This window comes from Mobula birostris, chromosome 7 (assembly GCF_030028105.1).
Source record: "Mobula birostris isolate sMobBir1 chromosome 7, sMobBir1.hap1, whole genome shotgun sequence".
NCBI lineage: Eukaryota > Metazoa > Chordata > Chondrichthyes > Myliobatiformes > Myliobatidae > Mobula > Mobula birostris.
Window position 1 is genome coordinate 135815839 of NC_092376.1, and position 27684 is coordinate 135843522.

General features: G+C 42.0%; 1 protein-coding gene across 1 annotated transcript in view; it reads left to right on the forward strand.

The window, feature by feature from the left end:
• Nucleotides 1-27684, forward strand: part of unc5a (unc-5 netrin receptor A) — a 337030-nt gene that overhangs the window by 275188 nt on the left and 34158 nt on the right. Inside the window, exon 15 of the mRNA XM_072264606.1 lies at nucleotides 5855-6088. Coding sequence (XP_072120707.1) covers nucleotides 5855-6088 — 234 coding nt within the window. The remainder of the gene's footprint in view (nucleotides 1-5854; nucleotides 6089-27684) is intronic.

Below are 27684 nucleotides of genomic sequence, written 5' to 3' on the forward strand. Positions count from 1 at the left end.
CAATGGCCACAGCACTGATCCCTGCAGCACACCATTAGTCACAGGCCTCCAGTCAGAGGCATCCATCTACTACCACTCTCTGGCTTCTCCAATAAAGCCAATGTCTAATCCAACTTACTACCTCATCTTGAATGCCAAGGGACTGAACCTTGACCAACCTCCCATGTGGACCTTGTCAAATGCCTTGCTAAAGACCATGTAGACAACATCCACTGCCTTTCCTTCATCACCTTTCCTGGTAACTTCCTCGAAAAACTTTATACGAATGGTTAGACATGACTTACCACACATAAAGCTATATTGACTATCCACGATCAGTCACTGTCTATCCAAATACTTGTATATCCTGTCTCTTCCAATACCTTTCCCAGTGCAGATATCAGGCTCACTGACCTATAATTTCTTGGGTTATTCTGAGAGTCTTTCTTACACAATGGAACAACTTTAGCTATAGATATACTCCAATCCATCGGCACCTCACCGATGGGTGAGGAAGTTTTAAATATCTCTGCTAGGGCCCCTGCAATTTCTGCACAATATTCCCACAGGGCCCAAGGGAACACCTTGTCAGGCCCTAGGGATTTATTCACCCTAATTTATCTCAAGACAGCAAACACCTTCCCCTCTATAATCTGTATAGGGTCATGACCTCACTGCTGCATTTCTTCACATATATTGACTCTGTCCGTCTCCCACGTAAATACAGAAGTAAACAATCCATTTAAGATCTTCCCCCCATCTCTTTCAGCTCCACACATAGAATGTCAAATTTGCTATCCTTTTGCTCTTAATGTATCTGTAGAACCTTTTAGATTATCCTTTACCTTGTCTACTAGAGTAACTTCATGTCACCTTTTAGCCCTCTTGATTTACTTATCTTGCATCTTACACATCTCAAGTACCTCATTTGTTCCTGTCTGCCTATATATGCTATGCATCTGCTTTTTCTTAACCAGGGCCTCAAAATATCTTGAGCCAAGGTTCCATATGCCTGTTATCCTTGACTTTTATCCAGTTTAATTTGACTCTTCACTTATCTTGTCTTTTTTTTTCTTTTTCAATCTTTTTATTGGTTTCATAATAATAAACATAACATAGTATTGATACAAAGTTATTGGGATTACACTGTTGTAATTAACGTATTTAAATATAAACCCAGTTGACATATGGGTATTAAACCTCCCAATCATACAGGATACAAACATAATATACAAAGAAATGTTTAAAAATATAACATGAAAAAGGGAAAAAAAATATATACCCCAAAAGAAAAACTAACCTAAACAATGATAACCAACTAAACTAAGGGAAAAAAAAAAGACATGGGCTGTTATGTAACATCAAAAAAAAACCATTAATGTCGTTGACATAATCTCCCCTCAACATATAAAAAAGAAATAGAATAGGTTTGGAAAAGGTCAAATTTCATCATATGGAAGTGTTGAATAAATGGCCTGCAAGTCTTTTCGAATTTAATAGAGGGATCATAAATAACACTTCTAATTTTTTCAACGTTTAAACACAACATAGTTTGAGAGAACCAATGAAATGTGGTGGGAGGATTAGTCTCTTTCCAATTCAGCAAAATGGATCTTCTAGCCATTAATGTAAGAAATACAATCATCCAACGAGCTGAAGAGGTTAGATGACTTGATTCTATCATTGGTAACCCAAAAATTGCAGTAATAGGGTGAGGTTATAAATCAATATTCCAAACAGTTAAGATCATCTTATTTATTTATTTATCTATTTTAATGTTTCAGTCTGATTGGTTAAAGAGATACACTGTTTCATCTGTTGATTTGGCTTCCAGATACTTCGCATAATATAATGGTAACAAGAGTAAACATAACCAATATAAAATACCATTCAATGTCTGGTGAAGCAAATTTTCACCCAATAAATAAATATAATGTATAGAAATACACAAGGGTTGCGGATGTTGTTCCCTCATTCAAGAAAGGGAGTAGGGATAGCCTAGGAAATTATAAACCAGTGAGACTTACTTCAGAGGCTGGTAAGTTGATGGAGAAGATTCTGAGACGCAGGATTTATGAACATTTGGAGAAGTATAATATGATTAGGAATAGTCAGCATGGCTTTGTCAAAGGCAGGTCATGCCTTATGAGCCTGATTGAATTTTTTGAGGATGTGACTAAACACAGTGATGAGGGTAGAGCTATAGATGTAGTGTATATGGATTTCAGCAAGGCATTTGATAAGGTACCCCATGCAAGGCTTACTGAGAAAGTAAGGAGGCATGGGATCCAAGGGGACATTGTTTTGTGGATCCAGAACTGGCTTGCCCACAGAAGGCAAAGAGTGGTTGTAGACAGCTGATATTCTGCATGGAGGCCGGTGACCAGTGGTGTGCCTCAGGGATCTGTTCTGGGACCCTACTCTTCGTGATTTTTATAAATGACCTGGATGAGGAAGTGGAGGAATGTGTTAGTAAATTTGCTGACAACACAAAGGTTGGGGGTATTGTTGATAGTGTGGAGGGCTGTCAGAGGTTACAGCGGGACATTCATAGGATGCAAAACTGGGCTGAGAAGTGGTAGATGGAGTTCAACACAGGTAAGTGTGAGGTGGTTCATTTTGGTAGGTCAAATATGTTGGCAGAATATAGCATTAATGGCAAGATTCTTGGCAACGTGGAGGATCAGAGGGATCTTGGGGTCTGAGTCCATAAGACACTCAACGCTGCTACGCAGGTTGACTCTGTGGTTAAGAAGGCATACGGTGCATTAGCCTTCATCAATCGCAGGATTGAGTTTAAGAACCGAGAGGTAATGTTACAGCTATATAGGACCCTGGACAGGGCAGACCCCTCTTGGAGTACTGTGCTCAATTCTGGTCGCCTCACTACAGGAAGAACGTGGAAACCATAGAAAGGGTGCAGAGGAAATTTACAAGAATGTTGCCTGGATTGGGGAGCATGCCTTATGAGAATAGGTTGAGTGAACTTGGCCTTTTCTCCTTGGAGCGACAGAGGATGAGAGGTGACCTGATATATGTGTACAAGATAATGAGAGGCGTTGATCATATGGATAGTCAGAGGCTTTTTCCCAGAGCTGAAATGGCTAGCATAAGAGGGCATAGTTTTAAGGTGCTTGGAAGTAGGTACAGAGGAGATGTCAGGGGTACGTATTTTACGCAGAGAGTGGTGAGTGCGTGGAATGGGCTGCTGGTGGCGGTGGTGGAGGGGGAAACAATAGGGTCTTTTAAGAGACTCCTGGATGGATACATGGAGCTTAGAAAAATAGAGGGCTATGAGTAAGCTTAGGTTGTTCTAAGGTAAGTACATGTTCGGCACAGCTTTTGCGCCAAAGGGCCTGTATTGTGCTGTAGGTTTTTTACGTTTCTATGCTTCTATGAAACATTTCAGCTTCTTTGTTTTTTCAGCTTAATACAAATGCCTATTTGCCTTATAAATGAATATGAATGGATCACATTTGAACACATACTTAGACTTGCATATAGTACAGAAATTTAGTTACTCAAGTGCATTTTAGATCCCAAGAATGTTAAAAAAAGGAATTTCCTTGATATCATACACATCAAGAATTTATCTGCTGTTCCCTGTGGTAAGGTTGTGTTGATACTCCAAATATTCCTTGAAATTGTCTTTTAAAATAATTAAGACCTGTTAATTTTTTTTTAAATTATATCTGTCTCCAGAAAAGAACTGAGAACCAAAGTCACATGGTTGGTAGTTTAATGGACCATTGTACATACGGTGTGTAATTGAGTGATAGATTCTAGTGGGGTTGACAGAATGGAGTGCGGGGGTGGGTAGTTTGCAGAATAAAATTAGCAAAGGTTTATTGTAAAAGGTTCTCTTGATGGCTGGTTATGCTGAAGAACTTGTTTTTGTGTCATATAACTTCACGACTAAGAGATGAAGTAAATAAATTTGGACTTGAAGTTTGTGTCCATAAAATTGTGGAAATATGGAAACAATGAAACTGACTAGAAATAAAATTAATAAGGAAATATTTATGATAAGGAATTCTAGTCACTAGCAGAAAGGGAATATTGGAACAGCATACTGAAGATAGTAACTTCAGAAAAATTGAATTTAACATTTATTTTAAATTATTTCTGGTTGTGAACAGCCCCTCTTGATACTTGAGTAGAGTTATTATTTTCTAATTACCTGTATTTTTAATATCAGTGCATGTGAACTGAAATTAGATAAAATCCACTGGCTTGGAAACATCAATTCTCTGTCGCTGTCAGTGACCTACTGTTTGATTCATTCTCCATTTCTTAATCCTGCCAAATTATTTTTATCTTAAAGGTTTTAGCTATTGTTTGCTAGCTGTCTACTCTTAGGACATTTGGGAAAACAATGTTCAAGTTAATTTCATTAAACATTCTGTGACCTCTAAATACTAGGTTCCCAAATAGCATTGCTGATTTGTTTTCTATTCAGTTTGGCATTTAAATCCAATTTAACTTTTAAATTCAGCTTCTAGCCACTTTTGTTTTATTCCCATGGGAAGATACTTACATTTTCTTGAAATGGTCTTTCAAATTATCTTCTGTTTACTTTGTCCTTTTGAACATAGGATGATATTTCTGAAGGATAGATGATGAGGACTTTGGCACTTGATGTGACAGAAGTATCGATAAAATGAATATTGTGATCATTTCATATTTGAAATGTCTACAAATACTATCAAAAGGATAAAACTACTCTAAGAACTCACTTTGCTGGATTACAGAGGGAGAATGTTGCATTATAAGAGGTACTCTGATTAAGATGGAGCCTTATTGCCTCTTCAAATGACTTGGGTAGATGTTTAGGAACCCACGACACTCTCTGACGAAGCAGTGAAATTCTCCAGGTGAACAGATCAGATTTACCAGTTATTTTTACTTTCTGTCTTTAGGATTATCCTACATAAAATAAAACTCAATTAACAACTACCTTAACACTTCTGCATTGTGCAAAGCATTTTCAGACCTTTGAGAATATCGGTGTACAAGAACTGGCATCTCTGTAACACATGCTGAAATCATCAGTGTGTCTCAAAGCACCTAACAGTCAATTAGATACCTTTGAAGTGCAACAGTTGTGTAATGTAGGCAAACACAATGAATAATGTGCACAAAGTAACATGCCACAAACAACAATCCCCATTTTGATTCCTGGGCTAAGAGCTCAAACCAGCCAAGGGAAAGTGGGATTATTATAATTATCCTCAGCACGCCTGGATTTACAGAAGTAAAAAATCAATTTTTTTCTTCCAATTAGCATCCAACACCTCTTACTGGGAAGTACAATTCTCAGGTGAGAATAAGATTGTACATTGTCAAGAAGACTTACTGTACTTGGGTAAGGTAGATATAAATGCCAGTAATAAATAAAACAAAGAGCCATGAATGGAAATTTGGAAACAAAACCATGTATTAGATTCCTTAACCATTGTAGGTCACTGAAGTGTAATGTGCTTTAATTCTAAGCATATTTACTGATGGATTTAAATAAAAAGTCCTAAAATAAGTAAGGACTAGTCAAGTTGCTGGTTTGTTCATTGTTATCCCCTTCAGGAAAGTATTTTAAAATTTTAGAAAACTGTATAGTTTTAGCACAGGAAAAGAAGCATGTCACTGATGACGTTCACTTCATGGTAAATATAAAAAGATATTAACCGGGGAAATCAACTTAAGTTGCTACTGTGGTGCACTGTATGTTAATCTAGAAGATTTTGTTGCATTTGTGAGGTTGGCAAGGAGAACTTATATACGTATTGTGTCTGGATTTCATTCATCTGCATAATATCTTCTGTCTATTGTGTACATGTATTTGTCATTTTTTAAATCTTTTTTGTCTCTCTTTCTGCAGGAGATATTACATTTGGGGCAAGAAATTCCTTCCAATCCTTATTATTGTCAGCTTGATGGACAGATGTCCCACATATTTACTGAAACACTGGGTAAATACACTCTAGTTGGTGAATCACTGAACACAAATGCAGCAAAGCGTCTAAGACTAGTTCTGTTTGCACCAGGAGTGTGCACATCATTGGAGTATAGCATACGGGTCTACTGTCTGGAGGATACGCAAAATGCATTGAAGGTAAACAATCAACCTAATTTTAGATAAGCCTATTGATAGTAATGTGCTGCATCATATTAATTAGGAGTAATAATAAGAGTGTATGTGGACTGGCTGAGCAAGATTGAACAATACTGTCAGAGCAAGATCCAGAACTGCGCTGCAAACTCAGTCACATTTGAGTGGCCTGCTATTTCATCATCATTTTCATGTGGTATTTCCATCAGGGTGCAGCTCACTGCTTCACCTGCTGCTGTAGAAGTGTACATGTCCTTATAAACTAACTTTGAAAAGTCAACCCCAATATTAGACTGGTTATATTCTTTGGCTTTACCTGAAGGTAATTTCCTGGATTTCTAGAAGAAGTGTCCAGGGAGGAGGTGAGAGGATGGTGTGGAAAGGGAAGGTGAAAAGTGAAAAACCAGAAATAGTTAGGATGTGGAACATTTCTACTAAGTATTACTAGCACTCAGAGAGATGAGTGGAGTTAGAGTTAAAGCTTCAGTCTACTTGGACAGATCAGTAACAAAGGAGATACGTATGATAGGGGAATACACCTAGATTTTCCAAATCGGCATCTTGCCACAAAAAGAGCTGAGCAACTTTCCATTACCGTCCTTATCTCCACAGGCCATGCTTACAGACCACCCGTATCTCCACAGAGCTACTTATGGCTCTAATCATATGTTTTAGCACTAGATCTATTTGTCCATTCTCTGTACATTGAACAATGATAAAATTGAAGTAAGTAAAAAGACATGGGGATCTGATAGTTCGGCTATGGAGAAATTATTTCCCTCTGGAAAGAAATACTACAGAACTATAAGCATTAATGCTGGTCATTTAGGAGTGAAAATGTACTTTTTATGTGCAGGTGATAAATGAGGTCTGGATGTAGCTCTTAAAGATCTATTACATTTCAGAAGTGATATTGTTGAAGTTTTCGAAAGTGTAGAATAAAAGATATCAACAGACATGAACTAAAGATGTATAAGTTCCGTTAATGCACAAATAAATAAAATCTAACAGAATGATAATGCAGACTGAATGGGGGAAGATGTTAATTTGAAAGGGCCCTGATTTCATTTATTATTGATCTACAATAAATAGAACTAAACTCAGAAACATACATGGCAGAGTAGAAAATTCAAATACAGAAAATATTAGAAGACAGATGCCTCTCTCAAATTTCTGAAAAATGGAGTGTTTTGACACCAAATGTCACAACACTAATGTTGAACTTGTTTTTATTGAGCTGACATTCTGCCTAACTTGTAATTTACTGATGAAAATTCAACACATCATCAGCCAATTGAGCTACAAATTGGCATTTGCAAAAAAAAAGTAACACCTCTCATTAGTAATTCAATCCAAATCTTATATCCATTAAGTTATTGTTGGACTGGTTGAGATCTGTGAAAACATTTTACCTTGAAATGGCCCTACTGAAATCATAGCATATCACATGAATTATTATGCAGGTGAAATAGTATCCTTGAGTTTTGCAGTGCAGTAAGGTAATCTGGTGTCTGCTTATATCACTGACCTGCATTATTCGTTAATTATATTAGATCTTGTAATACAGGAAGTAACAAATTTAACATATTTTGTCATTTTGTCATTTAAGCTGATTCCCTAAATACTAACCATGTGAACTCTAAGTTGTTGAAAGAGGAAACTGCTCTAAAAACATCAAATCTTCAATAAGATATTCTAATAGACTTACAAAGTTTTCAGAAAGAATGAACATCTAGCTGCACGTTCCTAGTTGAAAAAGAATAACTATAGATAGTTCAAATGGTTATAAAGCTTGAACGAATAGGTATTATTTATATCAATCCTGTGCCAGGTTTGATTTACATCTCCTACTTAAATTCATACATTTCAGATTGTAGCCCTCTAATTTCTGAATCAAAAACTTTGTGAATTGACAGAATACTACTAAAAATTAAATATTTTTAATTGTGTAATCTATATAAAATAATATAGCAACATAAATAACATTGACTTTAGTATTATCATGATCACTCAATCTAAAAACCTTCAAACTTGTAGTAAGGATTTGAAATTGATTTTTAACAACACCCAACAGGCAGAAATACACCAATGGAAAATTGCAAGTTTTTAATTGATTGCTTAATTTTCGGAATGTGGAAATCACTAGCCGTATTGCATTTATTGCTTATCCCTAACTGTTTCTGCCAAGTGATAGAGAGCCACTCCAAATCTTCTGACTAACTTACTTCCACAGCATTTTGGAAAATTCCAAGAAGTCTGCCCTGTAATAACTGAACTGTGATATTTTTTCCAAGGATGAAGTACTATTTGGAAAGGGTTTTTGCTGCTCACCACTTGTTTTTGTCCTCGTTGGTAGAAATCAAAGGCTTCTAAGTTAATGTTAAGGGTTACTTAATGAAGTAAATGTATTGCTAAGGGCATGTTGAAGTGCCCTTAGCAATACATTTCCAACAGCTCCCTCCCCTTTCTAGATCTTCTGTCTCTATCTCGGGAGACAGCTTATCCACTGATGTCTACTATAAGCCTACCGACTCTAACAGCTATCTGGGCTATTCCTCTTCTCACCCTGTCTCTTGCAAAAATGCCATCCCTTTCTCGCAATTCCTCCGTCTCCGCCGCATCTGCTCTCAGGATGAGGCTTTTCATTCCAGGACGAGGGAGATGTCCTCCTTTTTAAAAGAAAGGGGCTTCCCTTCCTCCACCATCAACTCTGCTCTCAAACGCATCTCCGCCATTTCACGCACATCTGCTCTCACTCCATTCTCCCGCCACCCCACTAGGAATAGGGTTCCCCTGGTCCTCACCTACCACCCCACCAGCCTCCGGGTCCAACATATTATTCTCCGTAACTTCTGCCACCTCCAACGGGATCCCACCACTAAGCACATCTTTCCCTCCCCCCCTCTGCTTTCCGCAGGGATCGCTCCCTACGCGACTCCCTTGTCCATTCGTCCCCCCCCCATCCCTCCCCACTGATCTCCCTCCTGGCACTTATCCTTGTAAGCGGAACAAGTGCTACACATGCCCTTACACTTCCTCCCTTACCACCATTCAAGGCCCCAGACAGTCCTTCCAGGTGAGGCGACACTTCACCTGTGAGTCGGCTGGGGTGATATACTGCGTCTGGTGCTCCCGATGTGGCCTTCTATATATTGGCGAGACCCGACGCAGATTGGGAGATCGTTTTGCTGAACACCTACGCTCTGTCCACCAGAGAAAGCAGGATCTCCCAGTGGCCACACATTTTAATTCCACATCCCATTCCCATTCTGACATGTCTATCCATGGCCTCCTCTACTGTAAAGATGAAGCCACACTCAGGTTGGAGGAACAACACCTTATATTCTGTCCTCCAACCTGATGGCATGAACTTTGACTTCTCTAACTTCTGCTAATGCCCCACCTCCCCCTCGTACCCCATCCGTTATTTATATTTATTTTTATACACACATTCTTTCTCTCACTCTCCTTTTTCTCCTTCTTTCCCTCTGACTATACCCCTTGCCCATCCTCTGGGTTCCCCCGCCCCCTTGTCTTTCTCCCTGGGCCTCCTGTCCCATGATCCTCTCATATCCCCTTTGCCAATCACCTGTCCAGCTCTTGACTACATCGCTCCCCCTCCTGTCTTCTCCTATCATTTTGGATCTCCCCCTCCCCCTCCCACTTTCAAATCTCTTACTAACTCTTCCTTCAGTTAGTCCTGACGAAGGGTCTTGGCCTGAAACGTCGACTGTACCTCTTCCTAGAGATGCTGCCTGGCCTGCTGCGTTCACCAGCCACTTTGATGTGTGTTGCTTGAATTTCCAGCATCTGCAGAATTCCTGTTGTTGGCATGTTGAAGTGGGTTGTTCTCTGCTGATTAATGTTTAACAGTTTGTGATTTGATGAAGATGCGACCATAAGACATAGGAGCAGATTTAGGGCGTTCAACCCATTGAGACTGCTCCACCATTCCATCATGGCTGATCCCAGATCCCACTCATCCCCATACACCTGCCTTCTTGCCATATCCTTTGATGCCCTGACCGATCAGGAAACTATCAAATTCCACCTTAAATATACACATGGACTGGCCTCCTCCACAGTCTGTGGCAGAGCATTACACATACTTACTACAGTCTGGCTAAAACAAAATCCTTACCTCTGTTGTAAAGAGTCACCCCTCAATTTTGAGGCTGTGCCCTCTAGTTCTGGGTACTCCCACCATAAGAAACATCCTCTCCACACCCACCCTATCTAGTTCTTTCAACATTCAGTAGATTTCAATGAGATTCCTCCCTGCCCCCCCCCAAACATTCTTCTAAATTCCAGTGTGTACAGGCCCAAAGCTGCCAAGCGCTGCTCATATGTTAACTCCATCATCCCTGGAATCATCTTCACACACCTGCTCTGGACTCTCTCCAATGACAACACATCCTTTCTGAGATAAGGGCCCAGAACGGTTGACAATACTCCAAGTGCGGCTTGTCCATCATCTTATAAAGCCTCAGCATTATCTCCTGCTTTTATATTTTATTCCTGTTGAAATAGATACCAACATTGCATTTGCCACCTTTACCACAGACACAACCTGTAAATTAACCTTCTGTGAGTCTTGCATGAGGACTCCTAAGTCCCTCTGCACCTCTGATGTTTGAACCTTCTCTCCATTTAAATAATAGTCCACCCTGTTGTTCCTCTTACCAAAATACATTATCATACATTTCCCAACACTGAATTTCATCTGCCACTTTTTGCCCATTCTTCCAATTTGTCTAAGCCCTGCTGCAATCATATTGCTTCTTCGGCACTATCTACCCTCCACCTATCTCCATATCATCCACAGACTTTTCCACAAAGCCGTCAATTCCACGATCTTAAGTCATTGTCAAACACTGTGAAAAATAGCGGTCCCAATACTGACCCCGGAGGAACACCACTAGTCACTGGCCGCCAACCAGAAAAGGCCCCTTTTATTCCCACTCTCTGCTTCCTGCCTGTCAGCCATTCCACTATCCATGCCAGTATCTTTTCTGTAATGCCATAGGATTTCATATTGTTAAGCAGCCTTGTGTGTGGCACCTTATCAAACACTTTCTAAAAATCTAAGTAAATGACATCCACTGCCTCTCCTTTGTCCATCCTGCTTGTTGCTTCCTCAAAGAACTCTAACAGGCTTGTCAGGCAAGATATCCCTTCTCAGAAACCCTGCTGACTTTGACTTATTTTATTATTGGTCTCCAAGTACCCCAAAATCTCATTCTTAATAATAGACTCCAACACTTTCCAGACCACTGAGGTTAGGCTAACTGGCCTATAACTTCCTTTTTTTTGCCTTTCTCCCTTCTTAAAGAGTGGAATGACATTTGCAAACTTCCGGTCCTCCAGGACCCTGCAGAATCAAGTGACTTTTGAAAGATCATGAACAATGCTTCTGTTATCTCTTAAACAATCTCTCTCAGGATTCTGGGATGTAGTCCATCTGGTTCAGGTGACTTATCCACCTTTAGACTTTTCAGTTTGCCTAGCACTTTTTCCTTTGTAATAGCAATGATACTCACTCCTGCTTCCTGACACTCATGGACCACTGGCATACTACTAGTGTCTTCCAGAGTGAAGACTGATGGAAAGTACCCATTAAGTTCATCTGCCATTTCTTTTTCCCCCATTGCTACCTCACCAGCATCATTTCCAGTGGTCCAATATCAACTCCCTTTTACCCTTTATATGACTGAAAAAGCTTTTAGTATCCTGCTTTATATTATTGGCTCGTTTGCCCTCATATTTCATCTTTTTCCCTTCTTATAGCTTTTTAGTTACCTTTTGCTGGATTTTAAAAGCTTCCCAATCAACCAACTTCCCACTCACTTTTGCTACCTTATATGCCCTTTCCTTGGCTTTTATGCAGTCCTTAATTTCCTTTGTCAGCCACGGTTAACTACCCCTGCCATTTGGGAACAACTTCCGTAGGACATATCTATCCTGTGCCTTGTAAACTATTCCCAGAAACTTCAGCCAAATCTGTTTTGCCATTATTCCCACCATTATCTTCCTCCAATCCACCTGGGCAAGCTCCTAGCTCATACCTCTGTAATTCCATTTACCCCTTTATTCCATTGCGATACTGATATATGTGAGTTCTGCTTCTCCCTCTCAAACTGCAGTATCAATTAAATCATATTATGATCACCATTTCCTAAGAGTTCCTGTATTTTCAGCTTCGTAATGAGATTCGGGTTATTACACCACACCCAATCTAAGATAGCCTTTCCCCGAGTAGGTTCAAGCACATGCTGCTTTAAAAAGCCATCTCGTAGGCATTCAACAAATTCCCTCTCTTGTGATCTGACACCAACCTGATTTTCCCAATTCCCTTGCATATTGATGTCTCCCTTTACAATTGTGTCATTACCCTTATTACATGCCTTTTCCAGCTCCCTTTGCTACCCCAACCCCACATCTTGGCTACTATTTGGAGGCCTATATATGATTCCCATAATTTTTCTTTACCTTTGCAGTTTCTTAACTCCACCCACAAAGATTCAACATTCTCCGATTCTGTGTCACCTCTTTCTGAAGATGTAATTCCATCTCTTACCAACAGAGCCATACCACTGCCTATATCATCCTGCCTGTCCTTTCAATACAAAGTATATCTTTTGATGTTAAGCTCCCAACTATGGCCTTCTTACAGCCATGACTCAATAAAGCCCAGAACGTCATATCGACCAATCTCTAATTGCGCCAGGAGTTTGTCCACCTTATTGCGAATATTATGCGCATTTAAATACAGCACCTTCAGTCCTGCATCTCACCCTTTTGAATTTTGCCTCTGTGGTACAATTTAACTGTTCGCTCTGTCTGCATTTGTATCCAGTCATTGGCTTGTCCTTCCTTACAGTCATGTTACACCCGTCAGCTACTTATAAACTTGTTGGCTTATCCTCAGTTCTATCATCCTGGTTCCCATCCCCCTGTAATATTAGTTTAAACCACTCCCAACAGCTCTGGTAAATCTTACCGCAAGAATATTGGTCCCCCTCGGATTCAAGTGCAACCCATCCCTTTTGTACGGGTCCCACCTGCCCCAGAAGAGGTCCCAATAATCCAGAAATCTGAATCCCTGCCCCCTGCTCCAATTCTTCAGCCACACATTTATCCCCCACCTTATCTTATTCCTATCCTCACTGATTAGTAGCACAGGCAGCAATCCTGAGATTACTACCTTTGAGATCCTGCTTCTCAGCTTCCTTCCTAACTCCCTGTATTCTTTTTCAAGTCCTCCTCCCTTTTTCTTCCTATGTTGTTGGTCCCAATATGTGCCATGTCTTCTGGCTGCTTTCCCTCCCTTTTCAGGATATTGCGGATGCCTCACATGGGCCAGGGAGGATAATCTATCACGCTCATGATTTGTTCTTCGGAGTTGCATAAAGGTTTTGGGGAGACAGGTGAACCACATGCAGCTAGAGACCTGTCTTGACCTTTTCTTATAATTCCAGTCCTTACGCGGCTGGTCGATTTGAGTTTCTGCCCAATGGTAACTTTGAGTATGCTGTTGATGATGGTCTAGGTAATACTAATGTTGTTGAATGCTGTGGATAATTGGTTTGGCTCTCACTGATTAGGGATATTCATTACTGTGTGTTATTTGCCCTTTGCCGGCACTTGTTTGGATGCTGCAGGTACGCATGGCTTCTTCACTGCCTAAAAAGTTACAAATCAAATTAAACACTGTATAATCATCAGCTAGCTTTCCCCTTCATGACCTGGTGATGGAAAGAAAGTCATTGATGAAGCACTTGAAGTTGATTGTGCTTCAGAGGCTGCACTGATAAAAACCCTGTAAGATTGTGTTGGGGCAAATAGGTGTGACTGAGTCAGTTCGAAGTACTCTGCCGTAAAAATGATTATTTTTTAAATTTAAACTAAAATATACCGTTGCATGTTAAAGTTTAATTGAGGCATTGAAAGTTTTTACTGAATTACACAACAGGTAGTTATCTACAATTCCATTTGGGTAACTGGCTGTTTATTAGTGGCACCAGCTAGTGTAGTGGTTAGTGTGATGCTGTTACAGCTCGGGGCATGCCAGATTTCCGAGTTCAATTCCAGTGCTGTTCTGTAAGGAGTCTCTATGACCTCCTTGTGGAATGCGTGCGTTTTCCCCGTGTGCACCAGTTTCCTCCCATGGTCCAAAGGTGTACCGTGTAGGTTAACTGGTCATTGTAAGTTGTCTGGTGATTAGTTTGGGTCAATCGGGATTCTAGGGTGGTGTGGCTTGAAAGGCTGGAACGTTCTATTCTGCCCCGTATCGCTAAATGGATTAATAAAGATTATCCTGATTCAAAGCAATTTAAAAAAATAAACCAGAAAAAGAATATTTCTGCTTCTTTGGGGATTTTATAAGACAATTCATGAATTCTAGGCTTTGAATAAGTCATTACGTTTCACTGTCATTGAATATTCACACAAGTATCTTTCATAAGGTGGCAAGAAAAATATAGAATGTCTATCTGTGGAACATTGTCCCATTGTGAAATGTGAAGCTATTAAATTATATGGAAACAATCTATCATAATCATGTTAAACCATATGACTTTGCTTAATGGTAAGCAGTAACTTATTACTCCATATTAATATCCACATACACTGCTAATATTTCATTGCTTGGTTTGGAGATTAGATAAATTAAAGAAAATATTATATATACAGATAACATATGATACAGGAATAAGAGAAATCATATTGTGGAAAATACTTGTTCAAGTTTTTGAACCATCTAAAATGAAGGTAATAATTCAACGTATTTACAATAGGTGTGTGCATACTAAGGTGATGTATGTTAATTGAAAAACTAGTTCCTGAGGAGCGCTTCAGCTTTTGCTGTTTGTTGTAAGCTAAAATGAGTATTGAGTGAAACGATGAGTGCGGATTTTGAGTGGATTGATATTGATATCAATTGATCTAAGTTAGGCAATTCACTACACAACTCTTAATCAAAACTTGCACTTTGTCTCTGCACAAACATCAACTTGAATATGTTGACCTCTGGCCAGCAATGTAAAACATGAATTTTACTGTTTCCTCTGTATCGATACACACTCAGGCCACTTCTCCAATTTATAACACTGAAATAAGTGATCTCCCGTTACCCAAACAATTTATCCTTCTCCTAGCCCCTGGCAAGAGGGGTCCTCTTTGCAATAGGCTCTGCAGTTCTCGCTGCTTTGCATTCAGAGACCCATACTCTTGTCAGTTCAAGTGATGTGTTTATTCTCATTGTCTCTGTCCTATCTGGCTAACGTGTGTCAGCTTCCCATTGGTCTAAACCACCATCAATTTACTGCCCTTTTTGCAAATGTAAACTTGTGACTAATGTCACTATATCCAGCTATTAGGCTTGAGTTACTCAGGTCAGACGCAGACTCCACTGTTTGTAAACCTGCATGTTCTATCATACCAAAGAGCACCTTATTTGGAAATGATAACTTCTTATTTGGAAATGATCTCTAGTTCTGCAGATAACAAGAGCATCATTGTATTCACTTCGGAAGACTTTGATCCAGCTATTCCTGAGCAAAACCAGGTCACAAAATGCAGGTGCAAAGCAGCTTCACAAAATTGCTGCCTCATTCCTTCAACCACATAGCAAGAACAAAAAGGATCGATTTGTCTACTTCCACTACCCATGTCTCATTTGAGTTCAATGTTTTCTTCCACGTTGTAAGTTCTTCCCCTTTTGATCCATAGAAAATTCTGGGGATAGCACTACTGTTTATATCTGAGTGAATTCAGATCAAAGGAACACCAACATTCATGACTACATCAAATAATACTGAGAAAGATACTAACAAAACATCCCATTGACTGTAAAATGTAGATATCAAAGCATCAGCATATTTAAAATTATGTCAGTACAAAAGCATATAAAGGAAACATGATAAAATATACCTAGGTTCATACTATATGTTGGGGTATATAACAATGAATAAAATATGAGGTATAGGTACAGAGTACTCAGAGTAACAACATCATGGTGTAAATTCAAATAAAGTCACCAAAAAGAGACTTCAAATGGCACTTAGCACGTAAGCACAAGCTGTTTAAATTGCCATAGAAAAACACTTAGGAAAATACTTTGGATCACTAGAACAAAAAGCAGAACCATAATAACTTGCAAAATAATATGAATCCAAGGATGTGCACTAGGATTTAGACTTCAGTTCCAAAGCTTTCTCCAAAAGGGCACAAAACATCATTAGCTAAATCTCCATTATCTTTAATGGTCTTGGATAATTCATCCCATTGCCTAATAAGAGATTTATTATGGTTAATATAAAATTCAAGTGAACAGGTGTTTAACGACAGGACTGCGTAACATTTGTCCAGCCAAAATTAAGTCACTCAAAACATTGGAAACTGCAACATTGGAGTTAATCAAACTGCAAATTAAAGATCCCTTCTTGTAATGTGAGTTTGAAGTATCATTCACTAAAGGAAATTTCATAAATGTCCTGTTATTGACAGGCAAAATAGGTATTGAAGTTATCATAAGAAACAAGCCAACGAACTATTAACTCATTCTTAACCAAATCCTCTGGGCAAAACCATTATTCTTCCTTCTGGTGGCAGAAGGTCAAATTTACTCCCTTTGTCTCTGCCTGAACCTCATTACACAACAAAGGACTAGTAACAGTTGGCACTACAATGGTTGTGGTATCAGTTTTCATTGAATCTACCATGGGGTAAATTGTATATGTAAGATCTTGATGCTCCAGTGCAAATGGGATTAAGCTCCCTGGGGCACATGCTAACCTATGATCTCCTTTCTGATTTGTGTCCACCCAACAATACCATTACATTAACAATGAAGATGTACCTGAGTTATAAACCCTTCTTTTTCCTGACTCAGGACCCAAAGTATCTTGTCCTTAATGGCCAACATCAAAGCAGATGAGTTAAAGAATCAGAATCAGGTTTATTATCAGCGGCATGTGTCATGACATTTGTTAACTTCGCAGTAGCAGTTCAATGCAAAACATGATAATCTCGAAGGAAGAAAAAAGTAAATAAATAAACCAATTACAGTAAGTATATATATGTATATTAAATACATTAAAAATAGTGCAAAAACAGAAATTATATTTTTTTTTAAGTGAAGTAGTGTTCATGGGTTCAGTGTCCATTTAGGAATTGCAAGGCAGAGGAGAAGAAGCTGTTCCTGAATTGCTGAGTGTGTGCCTTCAGGCTTCTGTACCTCCTTCCTGGCGGTATTAATGAGAAGTGGGCATGCCCTGGGTCCTTAATAATGGACGTCACCTTTCTGAGGCACCACTCCTTGAAAATGTCCTGGGTACTACAGGGGCTAGTACCCAAGATGGAGCTGACCAGACAGTGATGCAGTTATCCACAATACATCTATAGAAGTTTTCAAATGTTTTGGTTGACAAACCAAGAAAAGGATTTATCAAAATAAATAGTTGAGAACAAATCGAGACCAAGTCAACATGTGAGATTTTTTTTTAAAATCTGCAGAAAACAGAAAACACTAAGAAAGTAAAGATATTTAAAAATAAAAATAGGAAATGGCAAAAAGTGATTTGAAACAGTTGTGGAGACATTTCAAAAACAATCAACATTTTTCAATGCATTCATGTGAATTTTGTCGTAATGGAGTGAATAAATAACAGGACAACACGTCTAGTTCACTCTGTCACAACTGGCTCAGTCAAGATACAAAATTTCCTACTGGAAGGGCCTTAGTTCATTGAATTGGATACTGAAGTGAAGGAAGGATTGATCAGAGAGGTGAGGTATTATCCAAAGTGATTCTGTAGGCGTATTATCAATTAATAGGTGGCGAAGGAGAGAATAGGCCCCCTTAAAGATTAACATGGCTCTCTGTTCAGGACCTAAGGAAATGGGAGAGATTTTAAATAAATATTTGTCTTCAGATTTTACTGTGGAAAACATGATGGCAGCTAAGAAAAGGGGGAAATGAGTGGTGTTGTATTGGACCACATACATTAGTAGGGCAAAGGTACTGGAGGCTTTAAAATTCATTAAGATGGCTGAATGTACGGGGCCTGAATAGTGCATTCTTGGACCTTATGGGAAGCTTGACAAGAAATTGCAGGGGACCTTACAGAGATTTTGGCTTGATCTCCGGCCACTGGCATTGTTCCAGAGGACTGGAGAGTGGCTAATGTGGTACAATTATTTAAAAAACAGTAACAAGAATAACCAGCAAACAACAGGCCAGTGAGTCTGACATTTATGGTGGGGGAAGAAAAGCTGAATGGGATCCTGAGGGACAGGATCTACCAACAGTCGATATGGAGCAGTTGGCACTAATTGTATACCACAGCAGGAAGGTAGCATACATGAAAAGCAGATGCGTATTGCATTGCCTTGCCCTACACCACCATAAAGAAAAAATATACTTACGTGGGAAAAGACATATGAGAGCAGTAAGCAAAATGTCCCACCCCTCCATTATGTAGGACATGCAGGCCTACTCAGGCCTACAGTGCTGCAAAATGTGTAAGAATTCTGCATGGAAGGTCAGTGACTGCATCTTTAAATGGCATATTCCACCAATGGCACTGCTGATTCAAATACTTCTCAATGGACAAGACTCTGATCTCCTAGCCTACCACCAGTAAAGACGTTCACATTCACATGTTCCACCATTCCCTCACACAAACTCATACAAACCTAGTATATGTTTCCTGCTCTGACAAAGTGTCTCCAACTTGAAACATTAATTTTGCTTCTCTCCCCACAGATGCAGCCTGACCCTCTAGTACTTCTTATTAGAGTATGTAGTTCCTAACTTGCACGCACTGCCAGCTACTCAACCATAACTTTCACATCCCCCAAACATACTGCACAATATTCACAGACTTCCTTTTTTACAGGACAAGGTTCACACCACTAGGACAGCAGAAGCTAACTCGGGGTTGTTTATCCTAATTTGATTTTCTTTCTCCCTTGGAAGATATGGCCATTATTGTTGAAGTGCCCACAGGCGGTGGTTAATCATTTGGTTTACATGTTGGATGATGATAACGTCATACCTAATTCTCCTCCCCTTATCTGACTTTTTTGGTTTAGTGTGAACATGTAATTTTTACCTGTTCCACACACCATCCACTAGTCACAACCCTAGCTTGGTGCCTTTCCCATTTCCCCTTTAAGAGTGCAGGAAATGACACCAGCTAGATATGAACATTAAGTGAATAAACAAGATGCCAGTGGTGCCAAAACAGTCCTTTAATGCCCACTCATTGTGCCACAAGCTTGGATACAGCACTATCCTTGATTTCAGAAGATACCACAGAGGTAATGTTTGCCTATTATAAGACTGACATAAGTGATATTCAGTCAGGAGAGGAAGAAGGTAATACGGGCGGCATCTCCGCAGGGAGGACACACCGATTTTGTTAGGAGCAATCAGATCATAACTATTTTGGCACTAGATACAGGAAGAAAACATTGAGTCTGTGCTATGTTTGGTGTATTGGCACACCTGCCAAAGAAAGTGTGTCAGAAGTTCATGAATTTAATGCCCAATGGCTAATGTCTCAGCCTCCATGCACCACAGCCAGAAGCTGCTTGACCTCACTTTGGTGCAATCCACGCCACGTGGTTCATATCCAAGCTCACACTCTGATCGTGAAAGTAAGTCTGCATAAGAAGCTTTCAGGGTGTTGCAGCTGTCCAGCAAATTACTGTGGCTCCTGCCCTGTTACAGGATGACAACATGTGTCCATGCCGCTCAGCCAATGCCCATGCAAACCAGACTGTTTCCTCCCATGCCCAGATAGCACACTCCAAATTGGGAATTCTAGAATAAAAAAAAGCCTGAGTTTATCCTTCAAGACTATCTGTTAACACATGCAATGAAAGCCAATGGCTTATTACAAGTTGTGGTGTAGATACTGGGATGGAACCCTACCAAAATAGAACTTGGGTAGGTAGAATCAGAACCAGAATCAAGTTTATTATCACCAGCGTATGTCACAAAATTTGTTAACTTAGCAGCAGCAGTTCAATGCAATACATAATATAGAAGAAGAGGGAAAAAGTAATAAATAAATAAATAAATTACAGTATATGTGTGTTGGAGAGATTAAAAATCATGCAGAAACAAATAATATATATTTAAAAAGTGAGGTAGTGTTCATGGGTTCATTGTCAATATCCATTTAGGAATCGGATGGCACACGGGAAAAAGCTGTTCCTCAATCGTTGAGTGTGTTCCTTCAGACTTTTGCACCTCCTACCTTATAGAAACATAGAAAACCTACAACACAATACAGGCCCTTCAGCCCACAGAGTTGTGCCGAACATGTCCCTACCTTAGAATTTATTAGGCTTACCTATAGCCCCCTATTTTACTAAGCTCCATGTACCTATTAAAAGTCTCTTAAAAGACCCTATTGTATCTGCCTCCACCACCGTTGCCGGCAGCCCATTCCACGCACTCACCACTCTCTGAGTGAAAAACTTACCCCAGACGTCTCCTCTGTAACTACTCCCCAGCACCGTAAACCTGTGTCCTCTTGTAGCAACCATTTCAGCCCTGGGAAAAAGCCTCTGACTATCCACACAATCAATGCTTCTCATCATCTTATACACCTCTATCAGGTCACCTCTCATCTCCATCACTCCAAGGAGAAAATGCTGAGTTCACTCACCCTGTTCTCATAAGGCATGCTCCCCAATCCAGGCAATATCCTTGTAAATCTCCCCTGCACCCTCTCTATGGCTTCCACATCCTTCCTGCAGTGAGGTGACAGTACTCCAAGTGTGGTCTGACCAGGGTCCTATATAGCTGCAACATTACCTCTCAGCTCCTAAATTCAATTCCGCGATTGATGAAGGCCAACACACCATACACCTTCTTAACCACAGAGTCAACCTGCGCAGCTGCTTTGAGTGTCCTATGGACTCAGAACCCAAGATCCCTCTGATCCTCCACACTGCCAAGAGTCTTACCGTTAATATTATATTCTGCCATCATACTTGACCTACCAAAATGAACCACTTCACACTTATCTGGGTTGAACTCCATCTGCCACTTCTCAGCCAAGTTTTGCATCCTATCAATGTCCTGCTGTAACTTCTGACAGCCCTCCACACTATCCACAACACCTCCAACCTTTATGTCATCAGCAAACATACTAACCCATCCCTTCACTTCCTCATCCAGGTTATTTATAAAAGTCACGAAGAGTAAGGGTCCCAGAATAGATCCCTAAGGCACACCACTGGTCACCGACCTCCATGCAGAATATGACCTGTCTACAACCACTCTTTGCCTTCTGTGGGCAAGCCAGTTCTGGATCCACAAAGCAATGTCCCCTTGGATCCCATGCCTCCTTAATTTCTCAATAAGCCTTGCATGGGGTACCTTATCAAATGCCTTGCTGAAATCCATATACACTACATCTACTGCTCTTCCTTCATCAATGTGTTTAGTCACATCCTCAAAAAATTCAATCAGGCTCGTAAGGCATGACCTGCCCTTGACAAAGCTATGCTGACTACTCCTAATCATATCATACCTCTCCAGATGTTCATAAATCCTGCCTCACAGGATCTTCTCCAACAACTTACCAACCACTGAGGTAAGACTCACTGGTCTATAATTTCCTGGGCTAGTTCTATTCCCTCTCTTGAATAAAGGAACAACATCCACAACCTTCTAATCCTCCGGAACCTCTGCCGTCCCTGTTGATGATGCAGAGATCATCGACAGAGGCTCAGCAATCTCCTTCCTCACCTCCCACAGTAGCCTGGGATACATCTCATCTGGTCCCAGCGACTTATCCAACTAGTTGCTTTCCAAAAGCTCCAGCACATCCCCTTTCTTAATATCTACATGCTCAAGCTTTTCAGTCTGCTGCAAGTCATCACTACAATCACCAAGATCCTTTTCCATAGTGAATACTGAAGTAAAGTATTCATTAAGTACCTCTGCTCCTTCCTCTGGTTCCATACATACTTTCCCACTGTCACACTTAATAGGTCCTATTCTCTCACATCTTATCTTCTTGCTCTTCACATACTTGTAGAATGCCTTGAGCTTTTCCTTAATCCTGTCTGTCAAGGCCTTCTCATGGCCCCTTCTGGCTCTCCTAATTTCCTTCTTAAGCTCCTTCCTATTAGTCTTATAATCTTCTAGATCTCTAACATTACCTAGCTTTCTGAATCTTTTGTAAGCTTTTCTTTTCTTCTTGACTAGATTTATTACAGCCTTTGTAAACCACCGTTCCTGTACCCTACCATAGCTTCCCTGTCTTATTAGAACGTATCTATATAGAGCTCCACACAAATATCTCCTGAATATTTGCCACATTTCTTCCGTACTTTTCCTTGAGAACATCTGTTTCCAATTTAAGCCTCCAATTTCCTGCCTGATAGCCTCATAATTCCCCTTATTCCAATTAAATGCTTTTCTAACTTATCTGGTAATAATGATAATAATGAGAAAAGGGTATGCCCTGAGTGCTGGGTGTACTTAATAATGGACGCTGCCTTTCTGAGACACCACTCCTTAAAGATGTCCTGTGGTCTTTGTAGGCTAGTACCCAAGATAGAACCGACTAAATTTACCACCCTCTGCAGCTTCTTTCAGTCCTGTCCAGTAACCGCACCCCCCCACCACCATACCAGTCAGTGATGCAGCCTCTCCATGGTACATCTATGGATGTTTTTGAGTGTTTTTGTTGACATACCAAATCTCAAACTCCTAATGAAGTATAGTCATTGTCTTGCCTTCTTTATAGCTGCATCAATATGTTGGAACCAGGTTAGGTCCTCAGAGATCTTGACACCCAGGAACTTGAAACTGCTCACTCTCTCCACTTCTCATCCCTCTATGAGGATTGGTACGTGTTCCCTCATCTTACTCTTCCTGAAGTCCGCAATCAGCTCTTACGTCTTACTGACATTGAGTGCAAGGTTGTTGCTGGAACACCACTCCACTCGTTGGCATATCTCGCCTTTGTACACTCTCTCGTCTCCATCTGTAATTCTACCAACAATGGTTGTATCGTCAGCAAAATTGTAGATGTATTTGAGCTATGCCTAGCCACACAGTCATGTGTATACAGAGAGCACACACCCCTGAGGTGCACCAGTGTTGATCGTCAGCAAGGAGGAGATAACATCACCAATCCACACAGATTGTGATCTTCCCAGTAGGAAGTCAAGGATCCAATTGCAGAAGGAGGCACAGAAGCCCAGGTTCTGCAACTTCTCAATCAGTTTTGTGGGAATGATGGTGTTAAATGCTGAGTTATAGCTGATGAACAGCATCCTGACGTAGGTGTTTGTGTTGTCTAGGTGGTCTAAAGCCATGTGGAGAGACATTGAGATTGTGTCTATTATGGCGTTAGGCAAATTGCAATGGGTCTAGGTCCTAGCTGAGGCAGGAGTTCAGTCTAGTCATAACCAACCTCTCAAAGCATTTCATCACTGTAGATGTGAGTGCTACCAGGTTATAGTCATTAAGGCAGCCCACATTATTCTTCTTAGGCATTGGTATAACTGTTGCTGTTTTGAAACAAGTGGGAACTTGAAGCAAGGGTATCAGTGAGAGGTTGAAAATGTCCTTGAATACTCCTGCCAGTTGGTTGGCACAAGTTTTCAGAGCCTTACCAGGTACTCTGTCGGGGCTTTCCACCTTGTGAGGGTTCACCCTCTTTAAAGACAGCCTAACATCGGCCTCTGAGATAGAGATCACAGGGTCATCAGGTGCAGCAGGGATCTTCAGAGCTGTAGTTCTTTTCTCCCTTTCAAGGCAGGCATAGAAGGCATTGAGTTCATCTGATAGTGAAGCATCGCTGCCATTCATGCTATTGGGTTTCACTTTGTAGGAAGTAATGTCTTGCAGACTCTGCCAGAGTTGCCTTGCATCCAACCTCATTGGAAATTGTCTCTTCACCCTTGAAATCACACCTGGTTTTCTGGTACAGGCCTGGATCGCCAGCCTTGAATGTCACAGATCTAGCCTTCAACAGACGATGTACATCCATGGCTTTTGGTTTGGGAATGTACAGCAAGGCTTTGTAGGCACACACTCATCCACACAGCTTGATGACAACTGCAGCATACTCAGCCAGATTCGAAGATGAATCACTGAATACGGTCCAGTCCACCAATTCAAAGCAGTTCTGTACGCGCTCCGGTGCTTCCCTTGTCCAGACCTTCTTGGTCCTCACTACTGGCAGGCAGTGGCAGGATAAGTAAAAGGTGTGGTTGGAGCTGGGAAAATGATATTTTTTTTATTTCAAAATATACCTTATTCAAAAATAAAATTATATACGATAAACCATGCAATGACTCTCAATCCTTTACATACGTTTCCCTTACCGTCTCTAGGTATTTATACTTTTGGCCACCCACATGGCACTCTGTTGGTTTACCTTCCCACACCATTGTTGAGGGGTATACTCCCCGCCACCCAACCCCTCCCACTCCCGCGGGAGAAGACTCTAAAATGTGGTCCTTCCCCACCGGGCCCTTGCGGTGGCTGTACCAAATTTCAGCGCGTCCCTCAGCATGTACTCCTGCAGCCGAGAATGTGCCAGTCGGCAGCATTCTCCCACGGACATCTCCGTGTGCTGGTAGATCATCAAGTTTCGGGCCGACCAAAGAGCGTCTTTCACCGAGTTGATGATCTGCCAGCAACACCAGATGTTGGTCTCCGTGTGCGTCCCCAGGAACAGCCCATAGATCGGAGTCCTCTGTTACGCAGCTGCTGGGGATGAAACATGACACTAGCCCATCCATCCTCCTCCACACCTTCTCTGCGAACTCACAGTGTGAAAAGAGGTGAGTCACAGACTCCTCCTCACTGCAGTCCTCCCCTGGGCAGTGGGGTGTGGAGACAACGTTCCGGGCGTACGGGAGGGATCTGAGTGGGAGGTCCCCTCTCACTGCCAGCCAGGCGAGGTCCTGGTGCCTGTTGGTGAGGTCTGGCGATGAGGCATTCTGCCAGATGAACTGGATGGTCTGCTCAGGGAACCACCCCACTGTGTCCATCATGTCCTTCTCCTGCAGTGCCTGCAGGACATTACGTGCCTACCACTGCCTGATGGCCCTGTGTTTAAAGGCGTTGACCCAGAAAAGCTTTTCTAGGAAGGACAGATATGGCGGCAACGACCAGCTGACTGGGGTGTTGTGTGGGAGTGGGGCCAAACCTATCCTTCGTAGCCAGGGCGACAGGTAGAACCTGGGCACATAGTGGTACTTGGTGCCCACATATCTGGGTTCGACACACAACCTGATGCAGCCACACACGAAGCTGTCCATCAAGGTGAGGGCGACATTGGGGACGTTCTTGCCCCCATTGTCCAGGGACTTGTGCATGACGGTCCGTCTGACCCGCTCCATCTTGGATCTCCAAACGAATCTGAAGACAGCTCGGGTAATTTCCGAGCTGTAGGAGCAGGGGACGGGCCACACCTGCACCAAGTACAGCAGCCCTGAGAGCACCTCACACTTGATGACCAGGTTCTTGCCCGTTATCGATAGGGAGCGCCCTCCCCACAGTCCCAGTTTCTTTTTCACCTTGGCAGTCCGCTCCTGCCAGTTCTTGTTGCGCCTCAGCCTCTCCGAAGCAGATCCCCAACACCCGCACGTGATCAGACCTGATGGTGAAGGGGACACTGGATCAGTTGGGCCAGTTGCCAAAGAGCACAGCTTCGCTCTTCATGCGGTTGACCCTGACCCCCGACGCTAGCTCAAACTGTTCACAAATGCTGATCAGCCTACGAACTGACCTTGGATCAGAGCAGAAGACGGTGATGTCGTCCATGTACAGGGAGGTTTTCACTTGGGTCCCTGGCAGCGTCACCTCTCTTATGCCCTCATCCCTCCTGATGGCTTCGGCAAAGGGTTCAATGCAGCCCACAAACAAGACGGGGTAGGGGACAGCCCTGCCTGACTCCAGACCTGATGGGGAAGCTGTCTGTTTCCCACCTGTTGACCTGGACTGCACTACGGATGTCTGTGTAGAGCAGTCTGATCCAATTCCGGATTCCCTCCCCAATTCCCATTTTGGAGAGCACGTCCGCCATGTACGTGTGCGATATCCTGTCGAAGGCTTTCTCCTCGTCCAAGCTGACCAGGCAGGCATCCACCCCGCCATCCTGCACGTAGGCGATGGTGTCCCTCAACAGCACGAGGCTGTCTGAGATCTTCCTGCCCGGTACAGCACAGGTTTGGTCCGGGTGGATCTCCTGTCCTAGAGCAGACTTGACCCTGTTGGCGACAGCCTTGGACAGGATGTTGTAGTCCACATTCAGGAGAGAGATGGGCCTCCAATTCCTAATGTCCTCCCTTTCCCCCTTCTGCTTTAGATGAGGGTGATGATACCCTTCCTCATGGATTCTGACATGCTGCCAGCCAGAAGCATAGCGTTGTACACTTCCAGCAGGTCAGGGCCCATCCAGTTCCACAGGGCCGAGTACAACTCAGCCGGTAAGCCATTGCTTCTGGGAGTCTTACTCGACTCAAAGGAATGGATGGAACCTGTCAGCTCGTCCAGAGTCAGTGGCTGATCCAAACTCTCTCACTTGCCGTCGTCTAAGACCTGCGTGATAGATGACAGGAAGTTGCGGGAGGCTGTGGATTCTGTAGCCTTTTCGTCGTACAGACCAGCATAGAAGGACCTGCAGATCCTCAGTATGCCCGTCTGCGAGGACACAACTGAGCCGTCCTCTTCCTTAATGTTGTAGATCACAGAACTCCCCCCGTGCACCTTTTGGAAGAAGAAGCGTGAGCACGTCTCGTCCTGCTCCACGGTTTGGACCCTTGATCGGAAGATGATCTTGGAGGATTCGGTGGTGAGGTGCTGGGCTTGCCGGCCATTCACATCTCGCAATTCCTCCCTGACATCCACCCGCTTTGACTGCAGAAGGAGAAGTTGCTGCAACTCTGTCTGGAGTTTACGCAGTTCCCTCTGCTCCTGCAACACACATCAAAGTTGCTGGTGAACGCAGCAGGCCAGGCAGCATTTCTAGGAAGAGGTGCAGTCGATGTTTCAGGCCGAGACTCTTCATCAGAACTAACTGAAGGAAGAGTTAGTAAGAGATTTGAAAGTTGGAGGGGGAGGGGGAGATCCAAAATGATAGGAGATGACAGGAGGGGGAGGGATGGAGCCAAGAGTTGGACAGGTGATTGGCAAAAGGGATACGAGAGGATCATGGGACAGGAGGTCCGGGAAGAAAGATGGGGGGGGTGGAAACCCAGAGGATGGGCAAGGGGTATATTCAGAGGGACAGAGGGAGAAAAAGGAGAGTGAGAGAAAGAATGTGTGTATATAAATAAATAACGGATGGGGTACGAGGGGGAGATGGGGCATTAGCAGAAGTTAGAGAAGTCAATGTTCATGCCATCAGGTTGGAGGCTACCCAGACAGAATATAAGGTGTTGTTCCTCCAACCTGAGTGTGGCTTCATCTTTACAGTAGAGGAGGCCGTGGATAGACATGTCAGAATGGGAATGGGATGTGGAATTAAAATGTGTGGCCACTGGGAGATCCTGCTTTCTCTGGCAGACAGAGCGTAGATATTCAGCAAAGCGGTCTCCCAGTCTGCGTCGGG